The 16,676-nt window shown below is 37.2% G+C and overlaps 2 protein-coding genes across 2 annotated transcripts in view; one reads left to right on the forward strand and one right to left on the reverse strand.

Annotated features, from left to right (window-relative positions):
* The window catches only part of psmd1 (proteasome 26S subunit, non-ATPase 1), a 104,066-nt gene that overhangs the window by 50,826 nt on the left and 36,564 nt on the right, over window positions 1-16,676 (forward strand). The gene's annotated exons all lie outside the window — the stretch shown is intronic.
* Window positions 1,050-16,069, reverse strand: htr2b (5-hydroxytryptamine (serotonin) receptor 2B, G protein-coupled). The gene is made up of 3 exons (XM_060834365.1): window positions 15,670-16,069; window positions 2,635-2,835; window positions 1,050-1,936 (listed from the first exon to the last, which is right to left on the reverse strand). The coding sequence occupies exons 1-3, from the start codon at window positions 16,067-16,069 to the stop codon at window positions 1,050-1,052; spliced, it is 1,488 nt and encodes a 495-aa protein (XP_060690348.1).

The following is a 16,676-nucleotide window of genomic DNA, read 5'->3' on the forward strand; positions in this document are numbered from 1 at the left end:
TCTGCTTTCAGACCACTTGTCAGTTTCCTCCAGCAGACAGTTTTGGCTCCTGCAAATTCTGTCCTTGTCAGTCCTTTTCCATGCCACTATCTTAGGCTGAGTATACATGTTAGTCTCAGCATCCTAAACTATGTTTCTGACCCAATATACATTTGCTCCAAAGTAAAGGCTGCCAACTTCTATTTCTATTTTATTCCCTGATTCCTTAACTGCCTTTTCTCATCGCGGATGAAACACTGCTCCGTGTCTATCACCACTCAATTCAAAATGTTCCCAGCTCATTCTCCAAAAAACATTACTCATCTAGAAGTTGTATCTTGACCTGTTTATTTGATACTCATCATGGATGAGTTAGATCAAAGGGTGCTTCCGTGCTGTACATCTCTGTGACTATATGTTGCTGATTTGTGTTGATTTGCTGACCTGTAATGGCTGCAATTTGTTATCCTTGCTTTGTTTCTATTTCTAACCCCCATTTATACTGCAAGTGTTGTTCAATCATCCTCCAGAATTTTCCTTTCTCAGATCTGGCCTCACCTTTCCACCATCCTCCACCTTGCAACACCTTTGCTGACCATGCTTTTGTGCCCTGGTCCGGTGGTCGATAATTTCATCTCTGAACCTCTTGTTTTCTTATCATGATTTTTCTTAAACCTCCCTCTGACCAAACTTTTAAATTCCTACAGTCTTCTGCATTGGCATTTCTCCCAACACCGCTGAAACATTGTCCACATTAAAAATGCAATACAAGTATGTTTATTTGTAGAATTAGCAATTCTCTAATTGAACTTTCTTTGACTCATTAGGCCTGATTTTATTCGTGGATTTAAATAACTGTCAAAGCCTATAGAATCTAAAATCACAAATGTAGGACCTGGAATGATGTAGTGTAAATAATAAATATTAAAGCAAAATATCACATCACTATACGTTGAATTAAAGATGCGTGTATTGGTATTAAAACGTTTTTCAATGTTTTGAGCCACATATTGGGTCTCCACGCTGCATGGCTGTAGAAAGCTAAAATCTCATTCTTTTTGCTTTCATTTTTACACGTAGCTAATTGCTTCTTCTGCTTTGTCCATCTCATTTTCAGCAAGTAATAATGTGTCCAGCATTACTGATGTTGTTTGGACAGGGGCGGATCGTAGTCGCAGAGGACTAGTATACATTGGGTTATGTCCATTTTTTGTGTTGTGTCTCATGAATAATTTGGAGTTTTCATTGATTGATGTTCGAAATGATATCCGGCTGGAATATTTTCTGAGTATTTTAATATCCTTTTTTCTTACATATTTGCATGTAATGTAGCAGCTAAATGCCTCACGAAATATCTTATTGAAAAGAGTGTAGACGAATGGGTTGACTCCTGAGGAGACATAACCCACCCAGACAAAAATGTCGAGCAGTGTTCCAAGAAGTTCCTGATCACAGCTCTTGCAGAGGGCACAAGTGACATTAGTTACAAAAAATGGGCACCACATCACTAGAAATAAGAAGAATACAATTCCTAAAACTTTGGATGCTCGCTGCTCATTGCTGATAGACTGCATGGACTTTTTCCCCAAGGTGGAGAGCCTTCTGATGGGTATGTTCTCGAGTGTACAGGGAAATGTCTTGTCCTTCTGTGAACAATTGAGCATTGCCACCTTTTCAGGAAACTTGGTGGGTGTGAGATCTTGCTGAAAAATGGTTGAGACAGTAGTCCAGTTAAAGTGATGGGATGTTTTGGCTTTGATCAAATGTGCCTTCTTTCTCAACACGTGAATCGTCAAAACGTTGATAACAACCATGATGGCAAGGGGAATGAAAAATGCAGCCATTGATCCAAAGATCATAAAATTTTTAAATGTGTCAATTTTGAGTGCGCAGGTTTTGTTCATTAGGGTGTTTGTTTCTTCCTGGAAGCTTTTGATAGGAATGGGAACAGCAATGCCTGAATTGAAGAGAAAGTAAATTGAGGACAATACAATAATTACTTGTCAATTTGGTACTTTTATGTCAAAACTGGTAACATATTTAATTGAAGCAGCTCTAAATTGAATTGACCCTGTTGGAAAGACATTCTGCCCAACTTTATTCAGTTTGGGAGCTGATTGGCTATTTTGAAGCATTTATTTAAGAAATACTTAAGCTTCAAAGTTTAAAAATACTGCTATTGTGCATTCAGATTCTTCTGACACAACGATTTAGTGCTGTAGAAATTTAAGCAACTTTTAAAAAGTGTCATGATTAGTCTGGGAAACGAGCACTTTCAAAGTTTATTATTTCATTTTTTCAACTTTTAATAAAATTGTAGTATAACTTTCAACTCAGACCAATTCTCTCTTCAGTATTAATACTCTGAATTGATTAAGATCATAAACAATATGGAATTCTATTATTTACAAAACCCTAAAACCTTTGCTGGCAATCAACTCTGCTTGTTGCCAATCTTTCTTGGCTACAAATTGCACAAAAATGAATATATATTAGCGAACCGTATCATTAAAAATCGATTTTTATCCCAACTGTGGTTGACAAATAATCTTTTTAATAATTATGTTCAGTGTTGGTATGTTAATGGGTTCCATTATGTAGTTTAGTATATACTGGAAGAATCAAATTAAAAGGTTTTCAAAGTGTTATACTTACCAATTGAGATGAACCATACTGCTGTGATTTTAATGAGAACCTTTGCCCTGGAATTGAAGCGACTGTGCTGAATAGGCTTTTTAATCGCAATATAACGGTCTAGTGAGATGGCACACAAATGCATAATTGACGCTGTGGATAAAAGAACATCCAGGAAGATCCAGATAGGACATATTGCAGAGGGTAAAGGCCACTCAGAATCTGAAATTAAGGTAGATCATTGTCAGAATAATGTTAAAGATTATTTAAAAGTCGGCAAGCTAAGTTTTTTGACATTTTTGTTATAGCACTATCTTTTGGTCTGAATTACATTCATTTCAAGGTCACCATATTTCTACTCCAGTATTTCGTTCTATCTTCATTCCGCAATAATCTGAACAGGTTTAACAGCCGTATATTAAAATTTGTCTCAAAACTCTCAAATTGCATTTCGTTTAAACATAATATACTGTGTAGCTTATTTGTCATTTCTATAAGGCCTGTTCCTGTTTGATTTGCATTTTGCATTTAACCTTTACTTGAAGTAATCAGTTAATGGTAATCAACTTTAAAAGGAGCAGAGACAGGGTTGATTCAGCTAGAAATCTTGTTTTCTTTTCCTCAGCGATATTCTATTTATCACATTTAAAATTCAAATAGATGAGAGTTCCAGTATTTGAAATTAGCTTTGATTTAACCTCCACTGACTGACGGATCAAGAAATGAATACACTGTAGTTTAAAAGGCAAACATTTATTTTCGACATTTACATTTGAATTGTTTTTGCACATTTGGGTTTGAATTGTTTTTCAAGTACATTTTCAATATCTTTATTGTAATTTTTTTCTTTGACTGTTACCTGAAGTAATAAAGGTAAGCTTCTACTGGTTCCTTGACATCAGAATACTTTGAAAACTGCTCTGATCATGAGCCTGCTTTTTTTTTGAATCTCTGTTAACTTTTAGGAGTATGGTGCATTCTCTATCTAGTTTTGGTTTACTCAGTAAGGTTCATATTTGAGTTGAGGTGTGAGAGTTAGGTATGAATTCAATTGGCCCATGAGGTTTACTGTATATAACAGCAGGATTAGACCGTTTGATCCTTGGGCCTGCTGTGCTATCACGGCTAACTCCATTTGTGGTCTTAACTCCCCATTCTTGCCTGCCTCTCATAATCCTGATCAAACATATGACAATTCCTGATGAAGGGCTTATGCCCGAAACGTCGAATTTCCTGTTCCTTGGATGCTGCCTGACCTGCTGCGCTTTTCCAGCAACACATTTTCAGCATATGTCTAAATCAGCCTCAAATATATTCAGTGACCCAGCCTCTACAGCTTCGAAGAGAATACTAAAACCTAACGAAGCTCTAAGAAAAAAAATCCTTTTCATTTTCTCCTTGAATGGGAGATCTTTTTTCAAAGTTTGCTTTGATCCCATTGTGTTCAGCCAGTGATCAAGCGCCTATCTACTGTAGTCCCATTTTCCGGCACATGGCCTTGTATGCTGTGGTGTCTTAAATATTGTGATGGATCCTGTTTTGACCACTTTTCAGGTAGAGAATCATCCACTGGATGTAAGTATTCTTCCTTAAATCCCCTTAAAATCTCTTGTCCTTACCTTAAATCTGTGACCCCTGGTTGTTGAACCTTATTAAGGGGACTGTTTCTTCCTATCTTCCAAATGTTTGCCTCATAATTTTATACACCCTTAGTCAGATTTCCCCCTCAGATTTGTCTACTCGAAGGAAAAAACCCAACAATCTAGTTCTCGTTACAACTGAAATACCTCAGCCAATGAAACATCCTTTTAAATCTCCTTTGCACGTTCCTGTAGTGTAATCACATACTTCCTATGTGACGACCAGAAATGCAAACCAAACTCCAGCTATAACTTAACTAACATCATACAGTTCCATAATAACCTACCTTGTATTCAATGCCTTGACCAATAAAGCCAATTCATTCTCAACCATCTTCATTTATTGTTGCCTTCAAGGATCCATGGGGTGTTGCCACTGTATAAACACTCCCATACCATAATATTCTCTTCCTCTTGCAATAAAAGCCAGCATTCCATTTGCATTCTCAATCATTTGCTGTAACTGTTTACTACCTTTTTGTGATTCATAGGATTCTCAGATCCTTCTGTACAACAGATGTTTGTGGTCATTCTCAATTTTAAATATATTCTGCTTTCCTGCTCTTCTTGCCAAAGTCGACAAGCTTACATTATATCCCATGTGCCATGTACCCACTCACTTAACCTATTTTTTAAAACTATTCATCTATGGGATGTGGACATACTGCCAAGGCCAGTATTTATTCCCTGTCCTCACTTTTATCTAGAGGGCACTTAAGAGTCAACCATGTTCATACATAGGCCAAACCAGGTATGGAAGGCAGGTTACCCTCCCTGCTATTATTTCCTGAACAATGAATTTCCCAAACAATGTCCTATCACAGCTGTTGGGTTAACTGCATGTAGATGAATTTTAACAATTTACAATGGTTACATGGTAATCATTAGGCAGCTTTTTATTGAATTTAAATTTCACCATCTGTCATGGTTGCCTACAAATACTGTCCTCAGAATTTTAGCTTGAGTTTTTGGATTACCAGACCAGTGACATTACCACTATGCCACTGCCTTCCCTCATATCTCTCTACAAGCTCTGCCCTCTTCACAACTTATTTTCCTATGTATTTTTGTATCATTAGCAAATGTAGCTACCATATATTCAGTTTGACCCTTATTCATCCAACAGATTTAGCACACCCGTTCTGTTACTTTCTCACACATGCATATTTAGCTTTCCTTTGAATACCTCTATGCTATTTACGTAAATTACTCTTTGTGGTGTCATGTCTTGTCTTTGCGTATTGAAATTTCTTCTAAATTTTCCATTGCATTTATTCATGACTTTCGTAGAGAGTTATAGAAACTAGGAGCAGGAGGAAGCCATTTAACCTTAGAGCAAGCTCTGTCATTCAATTTGTCATGACTGATTCACTATCTCATTGTCATAATTCCCACTTGCTTCCCATATCTCTTGACACCTTTAAAATCAAAATTACCTGTCTCTTTATTGAATATATTTAGTGAGTTGACCTCTTCAACCTTCTGTGATAGAGAGTTCCATAGGTTCACTAGGCTTTGAGTGGGGAAAACAAATTTTCATCTTTATCTTAAATCCTGAGACTCTGTTCCCTGGTTCTGTACTCCCCAACCAGGGAGTTCCTCTAACCGTGTTAGAATTTTATATGTTCAAGTCACTCCCTCTCTCATCCTTCTAAACTCTATTGAATACGCACCCAACTCTAATGAAAACAGGCCCAGGTATGATCTCAAGATTTGGACTTTTACAAATGAAAATATTTTGTCGACATCTCTGCTGTCAAAACCCTTTGCTTCAAGATCTCCATTCCTCCTGTCTCAGCATTCTCTTTTCACAGTATTAGGCCTCATCTCTCTCATTTTCTGACCAAAATTTCCATGTATGTTCTCTCAACCAGGTTTTCTGGTTAAGTTTAGATTAGATTAGATTAGACTTACAGTGTGGAAACAGGCCCTTCGGCCCAACAAGTCCACTTCGGCCCAACAAGTCCACACCGACCCGCCGAAGCGCAACCCACCCATACCCCTACATTTACCCCTTACCTAACACGATGGGCAATTTAGCTTGGCCAATTCACCTGACCCGCACATCTTTGTGACTGTGGGAGGAAACCGGAGCACCCGGAGGAAACCCACGCAGACACGGGGAGAACGTGCAAACTCCACACAGTCAGTCGCCTGAGTCGGGAATTGAACCCGGGTCTACTGGCGCTGTGAGGCAGCAGTGCTAACCACTGTGCCACCGTGCCGCCCATTAATTTATTGTCAAATACACTATTGGATGAGCAGTACCTGATTTGTGGGTTGTGACTGAATTTTATTTAAATGTAGAAAAATGTAATATAATTGAGCTATAAATTCAGGTTAAATTATTATAAAAGTAAGGATAATTATTGCAAAATGATAAATGAAATTAAATACAAAAATAAGGATAATGTGATTCAAGTCTGCTTAGCTCAGTAGAAAATATTCTGCCATTCTGCAGAATGTTATAATCCCAGTTACAAGAATACTGGACTATCTGTTATGATTTAGCTCACTTGACCATAATCTATGAATAATATCGTGTGAAAGAACCAAGGGTAAGAAAATAAGTGACTGGATTCCAAAGTTGAATTCTTTGACCAGACTAAACTAGACTCTTTTTTAGCCTCAGTGTTTTATTTGACCCTAAACTGTTTTTGATTTCATATGTTTATATTACATCCAGATTCAACGATTCCAGCTAACATTAAGATAACCTTCCATTTTTTTAAATCCTGTTCTCTTTGGGTGCTTGTATACTAATACTTGTCAAATCTATATTGACGTTCACTTCATTGTAAAATGTATTCAGTACTACTAAAACAAATGCGCCATCTTTGAAAAAAGGTATGAGGTTTTAAGCATTCACGATCGATAGCCTGTGGAATTCATTGTCACAGAGTGCAGTGGACGCCGTGATGTTAAATGTCTTCAAGGCAGAGATTGATAAATTCTTGTTCTCAAAGGAATTAAGGGCTATGGCGAATATGCGGGTAAGTGGCATTGCCATGATTGAATGGCGCAGTGGACTAGATGGGCCAAATGGCCTTACTTCACTCCTGTGTATTATCTTATGGGCTTATAGAATCTCCGCCAGAGTCAGGCGATGTACTTAAAACGGTTTATGCACTACAAAGCAAGTCAGCAGTAAACACTCTCAAAAGGGTGCTGACAACATGTTAACTGAAGTTTGACTCCACACTGTGCTAAAGCCCACTTACAAAACACAAATTAAGTGAACCATATTGATCAAAATTGATGCATTTGAATCTTGGTTGGGGTGAGATGGGGTTACACACTGTCACCTGTTACTTTTGAACCCAGTGTCCAGTTATTGAATAGACCTTTGGCTTATGGCCAAACTCATATAATCTCATTCCTTATAGTAGTGTCATCCATTCTTTTCAATAATTTGTTTCAACAAATTTATTAAAATCCAGGATGAAGAGTTTGGATCTTGCTGTATTGCTGCAAGTTAACTGAAATTGCACGATTCTGCCTTCACTAGAAGCCATAAAGCACTGCCCTTAGTTTGCAGACCTGCAATATTCTGTGAAAACTGCCAGCTATGAGCTAAACAAAATCAAATTCTTTGATTAGCATCTCTATGTCACTAGGTTCCCCAAGGAAATTTCGAGTACAGTCTGCCACTGTCCTTCCAAAGGCTGGCCTGACTTTCTCGTCACTTCGCAGTTCAGAAAATGAAATAGATGGGGCCATGATCTTTTCTCATCCAGCAATTCCAATTTTCCTACATCTGCATGAACCTGTCAATGCTGCAAATCTCGGAAAATTTGCTGGACATATTCAACAAGTCTCTCGGCATCTGTGGAAAAAGAAAACCAGAACCAATTCTGCTTTTAATTCTGTTTGGATATCGATCTGTGACTCTCTTGTTTCTCCATTCTTCCTCCTGCACTCCATGACCCTCATCCGTCCCCTTTTGTCAAACCATAAATGGTTATCCAAATTTGCATTCTCCAACACTGGACTCTAAATAGCACTATTTTTGACTCTGTCAACCTCATGTGCTTCATTGGATTGTAATCTCACTAAAGAGTAGTCATGTAAAGACTGGTCACCTCACCATATTTGCTATTACCCATTAAGTACTTAACTATATTCCTTATTTCTCTTCCTTTTTAAATTCAATTTCCATTATTAAATTGTTTTTTTAAAGAAGTCATTTGGAGTTAACTTCTCAGTGGCTTCCAATGTGACATTCATTTTTGTATGTCTTCTGCACATTTGTGAGATTGTATGCACTCTTGGCAGCAGAATCCCTAAGTTGATTGTAACAGACACAAATAGAAAATCGGACTGTATGATATCAATTTCTCCTTTCTTTAAAAAAAACTTGATTAAAATAATGTTTATAGAGTTTTATTTCAAGTTTCTTTTGTTTTGATATTCTGAGGAGTCTGTTCAATCCTTTCACTATGCAGCTGTTTTTCATCACATGCTTGCAGAACTTCTTTCTTATTTCCAAACATAGGTTTAAAGTTAACTTAAAAAACAGAAATGTTGATGTACAAAAGCAATGTCACAATTTTCAAAGATTTGTTTTTCATGCATTTGCTGGATATATTTGCTGGCTTGCAACGAGAATTATATTCAGTACAATTCATCACAAGCCAATCATTTTGTTTTTCTGGTCCTTCCCAACTACCCAGCTAAATTTCATTTTGCTTCCTCTCCTGATTTGGCCTGTATTTGCTGCTTTCCTGGCTTCACCAAAAACTTTTATCAGTTTCTCCTTTGTTGCCTCAAAACCTGACTGTTCTAATGTTCTTCTAGCCAACCAGCTAGCCATCTAGTTTGCGTACTATGCAAGCTTGAGTTCATCCAAAACTGCTGTCCACATTCTATAACTCACATCTAGTTCCATTGACCTGTGATCAGTAACCTACAATGGCTCACTGAGCAATTCATTAATTAAAGGAGGACAAGGTCCCTTTTTGTTTCCATTAAATCTTTCTTGACACCAGGCAAAGGAGTGCATTTTAACTATAGTCATTGTTGTGTTTGAGGGGAGTAATGGCGACTGATGCATTGTAAGCTCTCACGAATAGAAATGAGAAGTTGAATGAATGGTCTGTTTTTGCGGTATTGGTTCAAGGATAAATATTGAGATTAGATCTTCTGTTCTGCTTCACATTAGTATCATGAGGTTATTTATATTCACGTACCATACACCTGGCATTGATTTAACCTAAATGCGGTTGTAGGTCAAGGTTTTGAGAGCCATTGTATTGAGTAAATAATTTTTCTGATTGAGACATGGGTATTAAAGATGGTGGAGGGAAGAATCATATTGCAAGGAAGCCAGTGGCACAGTAGTAATGTAACTGGACCAGTAATCCAGAATCCCAAACTGTTGTTCTGAGACATAAATTTGAATCTCATCATGAAATAGTTTGAAATTTTGAATTTAGAAGAAGTCTGCAAAAAGCTAGGGTCTAGATTAGAGTGGTGCTGGAAAAGCACAGCAGGTCAGGCAGCATCTGAGGAACAGGAAAATCGACGTGTCGGACAAAAACCCTTCATCAGGAATACAGGCAGGGTGCCTGCAGAGTGGAATTAAAAGCTAGCCTAATAGCCTTATATCAGTGTTGTAAAAGCACTGTTGGATTACTAATGCCCTTTAGGGAAGTAAGCCTGCCATCCTTACCAGGTCTGCTCCAACTCTGACTCTGGACCTGCAACAATGTGGTTGACTCTTAATGCCCTTAGGGCAATTAGGAATAAATAAATTTTGGTGTAGCTGATACCCCTATCCCTTGAATTAAAAATAAAGGGATGGCTGTTGCCAAGATATTTGAATTGTAGGCCAAAGATGAGATAGTTGAGGGGATAAAAACAGTTCAATGGTAAGTTCTAATGCAATGAAGTGGACTTAGTTATGGGCTTGTTGGGGGGTGGTGCAGTGGGATGGGGTGGAGAGGAGGAATGTACACCGCTAAGGTGAGAGTGAAATTTATATACATTGAGATGATTACAAGGAACTGGTCAGAGTTTACTTTATTAGTGATGGTAGGGATAGACGTAACAAAGCCACATCAGGTGGCAAACCCAATAGAATGGCCATGAATAATATAGGAAAGTTTGGGGAGGAATGGAATGTGGTAGATTCAGGAGAGGAAAAATGATAGGCTTGCAGACCTAATTGCCTTTAACAGTCTCTGGAGTCCCAACTATTTATAGCCAATGTACCACTTCAGGAGCATAGTGAAATTGTTATGGAAGAACATGGCAGCTGATTGTGCACAGCAAATTTTCACAAACAGCAGTGTAATAACGATTAGGCAGTCTGTTTCTGTGTTGAAAAATGTGGTACTGGAAAAGCACAGTAGGCCAGGCCGCATCCGAGGAGCAGATAACGTGGGGAGAGGGGAAATGAGGAAGCTTATCTCAGTCCCAACCCCTGATTCAACACCGCCCTCTTGACCGGCAATCCTCTTCCCGACTTCTCTGCCCCCACCCCCTCTCTGGTCTATCACCCGCACCCTCACCTCCTTCCACCTATCGTATTCCCTGCGACCCTCCCCCCTACCTTTTATCTCAGCCCACTTGGCACACCACCCTAATTCCTGAAGAAGGGTTTATGCCCAAAACGTTGATTCTCCTGCTCCTCGGATGCTGCCTGGCCTGCTGTGTTTTTCTAGCACCACATTTTCCAACTCTGGTCTCCAGAATCTGCAGTCCTCACTTTCTTCCAATCTGTTTCTGTGGTGTTGATTGAGAAATAAGTATCCCCTCAGGATAATCTAAATTCCTCCCTTGTTCAGATTAGTGCCATGAAATCTTTTACATACATCTGAGAGGGTAGAGAGGGCTTCTGTTTAGCATTATATCCAAAAGACAACACTCCTAGTGCAGCAGTCCTTTAGTGCAACCAAGAGTGCAGAAGAAATTTACATGGATGTTGCCTGGATCAATGGTCTGAGTTATAGGGAGAGGTTAGATAAGCTACGATTTATATCTTTAGAGCGTAGAAGATTCTGGGTCGTTATAGAGGTGTATCAATTCATGAGAGGCATGGATATGGTGAATGCCCTCAGTCTTTTTCCTAGAGTTTGAGAATCGAAGATTCGAGGGCATCAGTTTAAAATTAGAATGGAAAGAATAAAAGACAACCTGAGAGGCAACTTTTTTTTTATACAGAGGCTGGTACGCATATGGAATGAGTTGCCAGCAGAAGTGGTTGAGGCAAGTACATTAGCAATATTTAATTGGCATTTGGACAAATACATGAATAGGAAAGGATTAGAAGGATATGGGCCAAGTGCAGGGAAATGGGGTTAACATAGACTGACATTTTAGCCGACATGGACCATTTTGGGCCAAAGGGCCTGTCTCCATGCTATTGGACTCTATGACTACTTTATTGCATGCAATCCCTAAATAAATCATTTGTTAAAGCTTTGAACTATAAAATTCTGCAGTGTTGTCTTAAAAGTATTTTGGCCAAATAGCTGTTGAATCTAGGGAAAAAAAATTACTCATGGATAAGCAAATGTTGTTCTGTAGCTGAAGTCACTTTGCATACGTTCTTGGCTCTGAAGTGTTTTCTGGATCAATTATGGCTGGCAAATATCACTTCTCTGGAGACAGTGATGTACAGTTTGAATGGAATAGTTTAGGTTAGATGGGCTTCAGATTGGTTTCACAGGGCGACCCAACATGGAGGGCCGAAGAGCCTGCACTACGCTATAATATTCTATGTTCTATAAGTGTTGTCTGAGCGTTGCTGAATATGAACATGAGCTGCTTCAATATCTGAGGAATCATCAATGGTAATGAACATCATGTAATTATCAGCAAATATTCCCACTTCAGACCTCTTGATGGGGTAAAGATTATTGTTAAAGCAGTTGGAGAAGTTTGGACCAAAGGCACCACCTGATAAACTCCTGTAGTGATGTGCTGGGATTGACCTTGAAGAATCATAAACTATATTTTGTGCTTGGTTTGAATCCAACTAGCAGTTTTCCCTCTGATTCCCATTGATTCCATAGGAGATTCATGATACCATGCTTGGTCAAATGGTGTCTTAAAATCAAGGGCACTGACTCACCTCACCTCTGGAGTTAAGCTGATTTGTCCATACTTTGACCAAGGCTATAATGAAGTCAAGAGCTGGTGACCCAGGTGGCACCCAAACCAAAAGTCGATACACAGGTTATTGCTGAATAAATTGCACTTTATCAAATGCATTTTTAAAGTCCAAGTACAGAGAACTCCATCAAATTTAAGGCACAACTTACCTGTAAGGAATCCACATTGGTTATCATTTTGTAAGCCAAATTTTTCCAAATGAAAACTAGTTGTTGCAGCTAATGTTTTTGATTTTTCTTTTTCTCCATCACTGACATTTGGCTGACTGCTTTGTAGTTATTGTGATTATTCTCCTCTTTTGAATAAGAGAATAACATCTGCAGCCTCCTATCCTTTCTCAACACTCTCCCAATCCAAGGAGAATTCACATTCTGACGAGAGCTTCTGCTGTTTTCATCAGTAATTCCATCAGCAATCTAAGATGCATCCCACCCAGACCGCTGATTTTGCAACTTTCCATGCCACCAATCTTTTATGTACCTCTTGCTTTTTTTTACTCCCTCTCGAAATAGCAAGCGAACGGTGTCAAGATTGCAGTGACTACGTGGATTGGAACTGATTATATGTTTCTTTACCATTTTGTATATTCATTTTTGTTAAGGTTCATAATCCAAAAACAAGTTCCAATATTATTTTTTCTTAATTTTCTGGTACATCGAAATAGCAAAACTCGATCTTTCGAATAAAATATCCTTTTACTTACCGAGACATACTTTGTGCTTTTTGAGCATCTTTAATTTCAGTTGGTTTGGATAGACTGGTTGCATAACATTTTTTTTTTGAAAGTATTTTAGCTGATGGTGAAAGCTCAATTAATATCTATTGTAACTTGACATGTTGCACAATTCTATAACATTCTTAATCCTAACTCTACCTCATGTAAATTAGAATAATTCTTAGTTTATGACCAATGCTGTTTTAAAATCTTTTCGCATCTAGTTTTTTGAATTGGTTTTATTTTTAATTTCATTAATTTACTGTAGTTTGTTTTAGGACAGTACTAACACTGTCAGATTTTAAATTTAAAAGCAAATATGTATGCACATTTTAGTCAGAGTTTTCGACATAAGTTGTGTGAAAAATACACTGCAGTGTTGCTCATGAAAAGAAATAAAAATTGATTTAAATGTGTTGACCAGCTGCATGGGTCCTTATGTAATGCACAAGGAACTGGAGGATTATTGTTGCTAACAAAATCGAATTCAGCATTGATGGGCTGAGAATATCTTTATCTGTGCTCCACTTCAGCTCTGATATCAGTACAAAGGAAGCCAAGTTGGTATCAAAAAGTAGAATTCATTTAGAGCAACATTAAAATACCAAAGACAAAAACTTACACATGCAGATGTTTTAAAATTATAATGTATGATTCTGTCTTAAATGACCGCAGAAGATATGCATGGGTAATTTTAAAATTGCTTCACTCTCAAATATTCTTGAGTCATTGACCAGATAACACGGACACTTCTGTTGACATTGAAGTTTCCATTTATGTTGCTCCATAACAACATGGTCCACAATGATGCCTCTGTTGCTTTGATAGTGGAGATGAAATTCAAAAAAAGCAAGTGCTACTTCCTTTATTCTATGTTTGACGCTGATGTGGTTGTTTCCAGGGGTGGCACAGTTAGCAGTGGATAATATTTAAAATGTTATTTTACGTATTTTCTTACAAAATGGTGTTTTTTTTTCAAAAGCATACATTGCTTACTCAGAGCAGTAGATGCCAAAGGTTTTAGCATTTTATTTGACTAAAATTAAGTCATGAAAATACTGAAAATATTTAGGTGTCCTTGAATATTACATTTCACTTTTTTGTATTTATTCATCATTAACTTCTATTTTTCTTTATGAAGGTGTGTCATATTTGAATGTTAGATTGGTATACATAGCTTTGCATTAAATGATTTGCAACCTTTGGTTTTCACAAAAATTAACTAAATCAGAATTTGTTTGGATATCAAGCATTAACATAGCAGAATAGCTGTTTTAAAGTTTGTTGTTGTTAGCACTAAATATACTATCATGACTTTGTAGTCTTACAATGACTTTCTCCCACAACCCTTCGCAAAGAAATTGTATTTGAGGGAATGCTTTATCTACACAAGATTTCAAAATTTTAATTTAATAAGGAATAGCACCTTTGAGGTATGTTGTCATGAATTGCTTTATTTATTAGCTGCCTCTTTCTGTCAACTGGTTATATATATTTGTGTTTATAACAAAAACCTCAACAAAGGGTAATATTTGCAAATTAATTTATAAGCACAATAGAACTGTGAATTTCATTTTTCTGTTTTATCTTTTCTGATCTGTATAGTATGCAGTGAACACGGTCAACCATTTTTACAATTAAATGTTTTGGCATTTTTGAGGTATTTTGCTATAGTATTTAAATTTTAATATTTAATGAAAATTTATATGCAATAGCAGTTTATAATCTATAAATTCATATTTTGTCTAATTGACTTCTGTTCCGAGGAATTGCTAATAGATTAAACAAATGACATAATATTTATAGCACAGGCCATTTGGCCAAACAGGTTACTATCATTTTTAATGCTGTACACAAGCTTTCCCCACACTTCTGCATTTAATCTTATTGGTTTCTGCCTTCTGTTTGTTGAACATTTCCTCAACGTACCTCTCTATTTGTCTCAATTACTCATTGTGGTGTTATGTTCAACATTCCAGCCACAGTTCAGTTTAAGAAGTTTCCCTGTTAGACCTACTCGTACCTATCTTATTTATAGCCCCTAATTTAGTTAATGAACCTGCCATTTTGGATAATTTCACAAATTGTGTGTTGTTTTGAAGACATTAAAATAAAACGCTACAATAAATTTAAATATGGTACAATCTGATTTCTATTACAGAGACAATTTCTTATAAGTTTATGGATTAACACAAAATTTTCAAGATGATTGGAAATCAGCAAAAATTGAGTACGTAGCTAATGTTACAATTTGGAACAAGATCCCTTGGAAAGAAATTATAAAATGTGTAGAATAATTTCCAACATACAAGAATCTTTGATGGGAAAGAAGTATGAATGATGTGCAGTATGTACAATTCCAAGAATAAATTATTAACTCCACTCAGGCATTTTCACACAGTTGAAAATATGTTTCATTCCACTTTCCCTCAAGTTGAAAGTAACCCAAATTAAACACACAACTTCAATTATTTAGCATTAACAAAGAACAAGTTAGAGTATTATGCTATATGAATTACTTGTAATGCTTTACTGGATGTGAATTACTGCAATTCTATTAAAGAGAAAATTGAATAGACTTACTGAACAGTGTGTTTAGGAGAGCGATGGGCATCACCAGGAGTCCAACTAACATGTCTGCTACTGCAAGTGACATGAGAAAGTAGTTGGTGGCGTTTTGGAGTTTCTTCTCAAGCGAAACTGCTAAAATAACAAGTATATTGCCTCCAATTGTGGGTATGATCACTAGTAAAATCAATAGTGCTGCCCAGCGAAGTCCATCCTTCGACTGATCACCTTCCAGAAAATTAGAACCAATAAGAAAACCGGTGAGCCTTGATTCCTCTGTAATTGTCAGATAGAAGGTTCCATTTCTTCCAGAATTGTTGAAGGACTGGATTGGAGTTGTCTGCATCCTGCTGATTGTAAACATGGTCACAGAATCCACAGTGTTCGATGTGCCATTACTGTCTGAACCAGGCATCATGCTTTGAGTACTGGCAGTTGGCCCTCTGGTTGCTTTTGAAGAATCATGAGGAGAATGCAGCATGGTTTGAACAATCTGTTCACAGGATGCTTGTGCCAGACTAACATGTCTTTGCACTAGATTCTTTTAGAAGTTTCTCCCCTCAATTTGCTGACTCATGTTCTTTTGAGGGAATATTACTTTTTCCATCTTTGCTCAAAATTTCCATGTTATTACTTTTTGTGCCTTTTCTTTATAATAAATGTTGATTCAAAAAAAGAAAGTACTTTTAACAGATTTGTCAAGAACCAAAGGTCTCTTAAAAATGAGCAGGCATCCAACTACTTTCAAATACTCCCAGCTGCTGCAAGCACTCTCCGTTTAACCATGCAGGTTTCTCATTAAATTCACTGTATGTTATTACAAGGACTAGAATTACTCTTACCTTAGTCAGACTGATGCTTTTCAAATGTGTTCAAGAATTGTTGATGTAAGTTTAGCAGACTAATTAACTGATTTTCCCTGGGTTTCTACGTCGTGAAATCATCTCCCCTTCATTTCTCTTTCTTTGTCATCTCTGAGCTCTGTAAATATTTTGATCCATTTTTTGTATCGCTGCCAGATT

Source organism: Hemiscyllium ocellatum, chromosome 13 (assembly GCF_020745735.1).
Source record: "Hemiscyllium ocellatum isolate sHemOce1 chromosome 13, sHemOce1.pat.X.cur, whole genome shotgun sequence".
NCBI lineage: Eukaryota > Metazoa > Chordata > Chondrichthyes > Orectolobiformes > Hemiscylliidae > Hemiscyllium > Hemiscyllium ocellatum.

Coding starts and splice junctions, on each gene's coding strand:
- htr2b (XM_060834365.1), bottom strand. CDS start 16,069: ATGCCTGGTTCAGACAGTAATGGCACATCGAACACTGTGGATTCTGTG. Junction 2,836..15,669: donor TCTCCTAAACACACTGTTCA/GTAAGTCTATTC, acceptor CCTTAATTTCAG/ATTCTGAGTGGCCTTTACCC. Junction 1,937..2,634: donor AGTATGGTTCATCTCAATTG/GTAAGTATAACA, acceptor TCTTCAATTCAG/GCATTGCTGTTCCCATTCCT.